The following is a 9,013-nucleotide window of genomic DNA, read 5'->3' as shown; positions in this document are numbered from 1 at the left end:
GACTGCAGGGCCTGTAGGGACTATCTGAAGGGAACTTTCGATGGAGTCTGGCCATGTCCCAGAAATGCTAAGAATCTCTCTCTGATGCTGAAAAGAACTACAGTATTTTATCATGTATCACTAAACTTCTCCCATAACACTGATCCCCCTCCCACTTACAAATTTGTAAAATTACTTCCATGCAACATGCAAGCTCATGCAAATTAACCTATCCTGGTGTCTAGGGAGGACAGGCATGAACCTGGGGAGGGCTTATTGTACAATAACTCTCATATCTCTTCTGTAGGCCAGGACTTAAATTTACCACAAAAATGGAAGATATTGACTGGGAAGATTTCCTTAATGAAGACTTTAGTAATTACAGCTACAGCACTGACCTGCCCCCTATTCTACCAGATTCTGCCCCATGCCAGTCAGAATCCCTAGGAATCAATAAGTATGCAGTGGTCACCATCTACGCCCTGGTGTTCCTGCTGAGCCTGCTGGGAAACTCCCTGGTGATGCTGGTCATCTTGTACAGCCGTGTCAGCCGCTCTGTCACTGACATCTACCTGCTGAACCTGGCCATGGCTGATCTACTCTTTGCTCTGACCTTGCCTATCTGGGCCGCCTCCAAGGTGAATGGCTGGAATTTTGGCACACCCCTGTGCAAGCTAGTGTCCCTCTTGAAGGAAGTCAACTTCTACAGTGGTATTCTCCTGCTGGCCTGCATCAGTGTGGACCGCTACCTGGCCATTGTCCATGCCACACGCACGCTCACCCTGAAGCGCCACTTGGTCAAGTTTGCCTGTATAGGCACATGGGCCCTGTCCCTGTGCTTGGCCCTTCCCACCATAATTTTCCGGAAGGCCATCTACCCTCCTTTCTCCAACCCAGTCTGCTATGAGGACATGGGCATAAATACATCAAAATGGCGGATGGTACTACGGATCCTGCCTCAGACTTTTGGCTTTTTCCTGCCTCTGCTGGTCATGCTGTTCTGCTATGGATTCTCCCTCTGCACGCTGATTAAGGCCCACATGAGACATAAGTACCAGGCCATGAGGGTCATCTTTGCGGTCATCCTCATCTTCTTGCTCTGCTGGCTGCCGTACCACTTGGTCCTGCTGGCAGACACCCTTATGAGGACCCAGGTGATCATGGACACCTGTGACCTCCGCAACAACATTGACTTGGTCCTGGAAGCCACTGAGATGCTGGGCTTCCTTCACAGCTGCCTCAACCCCATCATCTATGCCTTCATTGGCCAAAAGTTTCGCCATGGATTCCTGAGGATTCTGGCCACCCACAGCCTCATCAGCAAGGAATTCTTGTCCAAGGACAGCAAGCCTTCCTTTGTAGACTCTTCTTCAGGGAACATTTCTACTACTCTCTGAGACTCCTGCCTCAGTGCACTCCCTCAGGTTTCCTCCCTTCCCCTCATTATCCCATTCCAAACTAACATCCACTGGCTGTTCACAATGTGAATGTCAGTTTAGACCCATTGTGGTTGCAGGAAGGAGTGGAGGCCACATCCTCACCAGGCTCCACTGCATGATTTAGAAAGCCTGCCCTGGTGTCCCCATCTATCATCATTTCCAGGCCATCACTAGAGCCCTGTCCAACCTGCCATTGGCCCAGAGCACTCTGCTGTATAAGAAGTATAAATCAAAACCCCAGTGAGATACCACATCACATGCATTAGGGCGGCTGTTATCATAGGGGGGGAAAATACATGAAATAGCAAGTGTAGAGATACCGGAACCAGTGTCCTTAGCTAATGAGAACGTAAAATGATGCTGTCATTGTGGAAAACAGTATCACAGCTTTCATCAAAACATTAAACATTGAATTATCACATCATTTAGTAATTCCACTTTTAGGAATATACCCACAAGAATTGAAAGGGGGAACTCAAACAGATACATGTACACCCATGTACACCCATGTTCATAGATAGCAGCATTATTCATAAGCCAAAAGGTAAAAACAACTCAGATGTTCAATGAATGAATGGATAAACAAAATGTGTGCTATAAACCTGCAATGAAGTAGCATTCGGGCTTACCAGTGAATGATGTGCTGATACACATTACAGAAAAGATGAACCTTGAAAACATTATGCTGAGTGAATTAAGCCAGACATAAATGGACAAATATCATGAGTCTGCATATGGGGATACCTAAAATGGTCAAATTTGTAGAAACAGTAAGGGTAATTGTGGTTCCCAGGGGGCTGCTGGGACAGAAGACAATGGAGTATTTTTGTTTAAAGGGTTCAGAGTTTATTTTTCAGATGAGGAAAAAGTTCTGAAGATTGACAGTTGTGATAGTTTTACAACAATGTGAAGTTAAATTAATGCCACTAATCTACACACTTAAAAATTGTTAAAATGAAAAAAATTAAAATAGTAAACTTTTTCATGAATGTTTTATTTCAATTAACATATTGCAACTCTATCAAGTATTGAACATAAATGTCTTAACACTGTGATTAAGTAAATGAAGTGAAAGCTATGTTGATTAATAGGATGTAAGCACTCCAATTTGTACAAATAATCAACACATAGAATCCCACAAAGGCATAAATGTGTTCATGATCTATGTATATATAACTTAATTAAAAAAAAAAAAAGAAAAAGAAAAAAATCAAGGCCCTTAAAGGTATTTTAACCATTGAAAAAATGCTGAAATAACTATGTATAATTTTTTATGTTTAATGTATTCATCAAATCTCTTTTCTGGCATAAACTACTTTTAGTTGGGTATTTATTTTACTACTTCCAACCAAAAGCATTCAAGGCTGAGCACAGTGGCTCACACCTGTAATCCTAACACTCTGGGAGGTTGAAGCGGATGGATTGCTTGAATTCAGGAGTTTGAGACCAGCCCAAGCAAGAGCGAGACCCCATGTCTAAACATAGCCAGGCATTGCGGTGGGAACCTATAGTCCAAGGTACTACAGGTTGGGAAGCTGAGGCAAGAGGATCACTTGAGCCTAAGAGTTTGAGATTGCTATAAGCTATGATGCCACAGCACTCTACTGAGTCTGACAAAAAGCATCCAAATTACTACAGCAAGGTGGGGCAGGTGAGCAGAGGTCCTGGGTGAGGGACTTTACATGAAATAAACCCCTCAGCTACTAGTAGAGAGAAGGATTAAAGCTGAGAAGGAGATCAATCTGCCCTCCCCTTATCCCCAGCCCACATCTCCTGCTGTTGGCTATGTGTTACAGGAATAAACTTGTCCTAGGTGCATAGGTGGTCTTACATCCTTGGGCAAACAGACATCAGGAACACCAAGTGTGGGACTTAGAAGGTGCAGAGTGTTGAAGGAATTCACTCGATCAGTCTGGTCAAGAACCAGAAAAGCAGAGAGCTCTTCTGAGTTCAATTAGCACTTAGTATGTTCAAGGCCCTGATCTCAGCTCTGCAGATACAGCAATGAACAAACTGATCTCATGAAGCTCTCATCTGGGTGAGGGAGTAGACAATAAACAAAGTAAGTAAGTAAACCATATAGTATATTAGATAGGGCTGGCTGCTGCAGAGGGAAAATAGAACCAGGAAGCCGAATAGAAAGGGCACGAATGTGGGCCTGGTGGTGTGGGTGTTGAAGATTTAGATCAGGACCAGAAGGAAATGAAAAACTGCAATGAAAATTCCAATGGAGGGCAACTCTTAAGTGAACTTTAGACCTACAACCCCATCAGGCCACAGCCCCCTGAGCTTGACTGGGCAGACTGTGCCCAGTGTCTGAGTGACTTTGTCTAAGCTCTGGGCCTATGCTGTCTACAGAGCTGCAGCCCTCAGTGCTCAGGGCTCAATTGGCTGGATGATGCCCAGAGCATCATCTCTCCTGAACTCTGAGCATAGTCAGCTGAGTAGCCTTGTGAGCTTGATTGGTGGGTGGAGCCAGCACTGGCAGAGTGACTTTGATTGGAACTCTGGGTGGGCCAGTGCTACCTACTGATTCTTGTCCCCCAGGAGACACTGTCTGATGCTGCAGATTCACCACTTCTCTGCTTTTGTCAGTGCAGCAGTAGCATTTCAACAGTGAGGAGTGGACTCATCAGGGACACCCTATCAATTCAACTAAAAAGTATTATTAACATATTGAAAAAGAGGAAGAAGCTGAAAATACTCATAAGGAGAAATCAGCTGAAGAACTCTGGCAATATGCAACATGAACATGCAAAATCAGAGCAAATCGAGGCCTCCTGGGGACATAAAAGAAAATACAACAGAGAATCCCATTCACAGAGAAATTGCTGTAATGTCAGAAACAGAATTTAGAATATGAATGGCAAATAAGATAATAGGCCTGGAGGAAAAGATGGAAACAGAGAACCAAAAAACAGTTCAGAAGTTGTCTCAAGAAATTAATGAATTCAAAGACAAAGTCACCAAGGATACGGACATAATGAGGAAAGATATAGCAGAGTTTAAGGAATTGAAAGGTATTTGAGGAGCTTCAAAATACAGTAGAGTTCCTCAGAAATAGAGTTGAGTAGTGAAGAAGACAAGACTTTTGAACTATCTCAAGCATTCAAAGAGGCAGAAAAATGGAGAAAAAGAACAGAATATTCCTTGAGAGAGTTATGGGATAATTCCAACAAATCAAACATCCAAATTATAGAGATTCCTGAAGGAGAAGAAGATGGTCCCAAAGGCACAAATTCTCTGCTCCAAGATATTATGGTGAGGAAATTCCCAAATATTGCAAGAGACAGAGAAATTCAGATAGTAGATAGTTTCAGAACCCCAGCAAGATTCAATCCAAACAAAGCCTCTCCTTGACACATTGTAATTAATTTTTCCAAAGTTAAAATGAAGGAGAAACTTCTGCAAGCAGCCAGGTATAAATATTACTTACAAAGGGAAAAGTATAAGAATGATTGCAGATATTTCAGCCAAAGTTTTCCAAGCCAAAAAAGGATGATCGTTGACCTTCAACCTTCTTAAACAAAACAATTGCCAACCCAGGATTCTATACCCTGCTAAACTGAGTTTCATTTGTGATGGAGAAATCAAATACTTCACTGACATGCACATGCTGAGGAAATTTGCCATAACTCAACCAGCTCTACAGGAAATACTCAGACTCATTCTTCATAACAAGCACCAGGAGGATAGATCACCAAAGTAAACCTACCCAGAAATTAAAGAACAAAGCCTAGCTTCCACAACGGTGAGAGGCACAAAATTAAGCTCTGGACTTCTGAAGAACAAGATGGCCAAAACTCTGCCACATCTATCAATTCTCAATTGATGCAAATTGTTTTAACTCTCCTCTAAAGAGGCATAGGCTGGCTGCCTGGGTACAAAAACTCAGGCCAGGTATCTGTTGCCTACAAGAAACTCATCTTACCTCAAAAGATATAACAAGACTCAGGGTAAAGGGATGAGCAATAGTATTCTAGGCAAATGGAAAGCAGAAAAAAAGCTGGCATTGCAATCTTACATGCAGATACAATGGGATTCAAACCAACAAAAATAATGAAAGACAAAGATGGACACTTCATACTGGTCAAGGGAACCACAATATGAAGAGATTTCAATAGTTAACATCTATGCACCCTATCTGATTGTTCCTTCATATATTAAACAAACCCTAACTGATCTGAACGATATGATATCTTCCCATACTATAATAGCTAGAGATTTTAACACCCCATTGGCAGTACTGGACAGATCCTCCAAGCAAATACTAAACAAAGAAATAATAAACTTAAACAAGACCCTAGAACAAATGGACTTAACAGCCATTTATAGAACACTTTATCCTAACAAAACTGAATACGTGTTCTTCTCATCAGCCCATGGATCATCTTCCAAAATTGATCATATCTTAGGTCACAAGACTAACCTCAACAAATTCAAAAGAATAGAAATTATCTCAAATTCAAAAGAATAGAAATTATCTCCTGTATCTCCTCAGACCATCATGAAATAAAAGTTGAGCTCAACACAATAGAAATTGTCATACTCAAATAAAATCATGGACACTAAATACCTAATGCTGAATGATAGCTGGGTCATAGATGAAATCAAGAAGGAAATCATTAGATTTCTGGAACAAAACAATAATGAAGACACAATCTATCAATAACCTATGGGATACTGCAAAGGCAGTCTTTAAAAGGAAATTTATAGCATTAGATGCCTTCATTAAGAAAACAGAAAGCCTTCATTAAGAAAACAGAAAGAGAGCAAGTTAACAACCTAATAAGCCATCTCAAGCAACTGGAAAAGGAAGAACAATCTAATCCCAAAACTAACAGAAGAAAATAAATTACCAAAATTAGAGCAGAAGTAAATAAAATTGAAAACAAAAGAATTATTCAGTACATTAGTGAAACTAACAGTTGGTTCTTTGAAAAGATTAGCAAAATCAATAAATCCTTGGATAGACTAACCAGAAACAGAAAAACAAGATCTCTAATAACTATAATCAGAAATGATAAAGGAGAAATAACAACAGATACCATAGAGATACAAAAGATTCTCAACAATTACTACAAAAAACTCTATTCCAGAAATATGAAAATGTAGAGGAAATGGACCGATATCTGGAAGCACAATACCTTCCAAACCTCAGCCAGAAAGATTTAGAAATCTTGACTAGACCCATATCAAGTACTGAAATAGCATAATTTATACAAAATCTCCCCAAAATAAAAGCCTTGGACAAGATGGTTTCACACCAGAATTCTATCAAACCTTCAAAAAAGAATTAGTTCCTATAATGCATAAACTTTTCCAAAATATAGAGAAAGAAGGAATTCTCCCCAAAACATTCTATGAAGTAAATATCACCCTGATCCCCAAACTAGGAAAGGACCCAACAAAAAAAGAAAACTATAGACCAATATCATTAATGAATATTGATGCAAAAATATTCAATAAGCTATAAGCAAACAGAATACAACAGCACATTAAAAAGGTTATATACCATGATCAAGTGGGTTTAATCCCAGAGACACAGGGTTGGTTCAACATATGCAAATCTATAAATATAATACACCACATAAATAGAATCAAAAACAAAGACCATATGATTCTTTCAATTGATGCAGAAAAGGCTTTTGACAATATCCAGCATCCTTTCATGATAAAAAAAAAAAAAAAAACCACTCAAGAAAATAGGCTTAGAAGGCACATTCCTTACACTGGTAGAGGCTATCTCTACAACAAACCCACAGCCAAAATCGTATTGAATGGAGTAAAACTGAAAGCATTCCCACTCAAATATGGAACCAGACAAGGATGCCTATTGTCTCCATTGCTATTTAGCATAGTGTTGGGAGACCTAGCCATTGCAATCAGGCAAAAGAAGGAGAACAAAGAATCCAAATGGGAGCAGAGGAGGTCAAACTCTCCCTCTTCACAGATGACCTGATCTTATACCCAGAAAACCCCAGGGACTCAACTACAAAGCTCTTAGAAGTGATCAAGGAACATAGCAGTGTCTCAAGTTACAAAATCAATACCCACAAATCAATAGCCTTCGTATTCACCAACAATTATCAAGCCAAGAACAAAATCAAAGACTCTATTCCTTTTACAATAGCACCAAAGAAGATTAAATACTTGGGAATATATCTAACAAAAGAAGTGAAAGATCTTTATAAAGAGAATTATGAATCTTTGAGAAAGGAAATAGCAGATGTCAACAAATGGAAGAACATACCATGCTCACAGCTGGGAAAAATCAACATCGTTAAAATGTCCACACTACCCAAAGCAATCTATAGATATAATGCAATCCCCATCAAAGCACCAATGTCATACTTTAAAGATCTTGAAAAAAATACTACATTAATTCATATGGAACCAGAAAAAAAACCTAAATAGCAAATACAGTTCTTAGAAATAAAAACAATTCTGGAGGCATCATATTGCCAGACTTCAGGTTATACTACAAGGCCATAGTGATCAAAACAGCATGGTACTGGCACAAAAATATAGGCACAGATCTATGGAATAGGATAAAGAATCTAGAGATGAACTCAGCCACACATCTTTATTTAATCTTTGATAAGCCTAACAAAAACATGCAATGGGGAAAAGAATCCTTATTTAACGAATGGTGCTGGGAGAACTGGTTATCCGTATTCAGAAGACTGAAACTGGATCCACACCTTTCAACATTGACAAAAATGGTGATTTTGTAGAGGTTTGGCACGCCCATCGCTCAGTGGTTAGGACACCAGCCACAATCTTTGATTCTCGTTGGATCAAAGATTTACATGTAAAACACAAAACAATAAAAATTCTGGAAGAGAATGTGGGGAAAACACTTGAAGATATTGACCTGGGAATAAACTTTATGAGGAAGACCCCCCAGCAATTGCAGCAACACCAAAAATAAATAACTGGGACTTAATCAAGCTAAAAAGCTTTTGCACATCTAAGAGTACCGCAAACAAAGCAAACAGACACCTCAGAATGGGAGAAGGTTTTTGCATGTTATGAATCTGAGAAAGGCCTGATAACTAGAATCTACAGAGAACTCAAATTAAACAATAAGAAAAGTCCAAACAACCCTCTCTATAAGTGGGCAAGTGATTTGAACAGAAACTTCTCTGAGGATGACAGACAAATGGCCAACAAACACATGAAAAAATGCTCATCATCTTTAATCATCAGAGAAATTCAAATCAAAACCACTCTAAGATATGACCTAACCCCTAAACGATTAGCCCACATCACAAAGTCCCAAAACACCAGATGCTGGCGTGGATATGGACACTTCTACACTGCTGGTGGGATTGCAAACTAATACAGCCATTTTGAAGAGAAGTATGACGAATCTTCAAAGATCTAAATGTAGATCTTCCTATATTCCCAGACAACCATAAATAGCATTACAACAAAGATATTTGTATCAGAATGTTTATTGCAGCCCAATTCATAATTGTCAGGTCATGGAAGAAGCCCAAGTGCCCATCGATCCACAAATGGATCAACAAACTGTGGTATATGTACACCATGGAATACTATGCAGCCATAAAGAAAGATGGAGACTTTAC

At 39.7% G+C, this 9,013-nt stretch overlaps 2 protein-coding genes across 2 annotated transcripts in view; both read left to right on the top strand.

Annotated features, from left to right (window-relative positions):
• Positions 1 to 9,013, top strand: part of RUFY4 (RUN and FYVE domain containing 4) — a 46,318-nt gene that overhangs the window by 6,284 nt on the left and 31,021 nt on the right. The window lies entirely within an intron of this gene.
• Positions 312 to 1,376, top strand: LOC100954571 (C-X-C chemokine receptor type 2-like). Its single transcript, XM_003784968.1, has one exon. The coding sequence runs from the start codon at positions 312 to 314 to the stop codon at positions 1,374 to 1,376; it is 1,065 nt and encodes a 354-aa protein (XP_003785016.1).

Source organism: Otolemur garnettii, unplaced genomic scaffold (genome assembly GCF_000181295.1).
Source record: "Otolemur garnettii isolate 467f Iridium unplaced genomic scaffold, OtoGar3 scaffold00013, whole genome shotgun sequence".
In the NCBI taxonomy this organism is placed as follows: Eukaryota; Metazoa; Chordata; class Mammalia; order Primates; family Galagidae; genus Otolemur; species Otolemur garnettii.
This window is presented reverse-complemented; position numbering and strand designations above follow the sequence as displayed.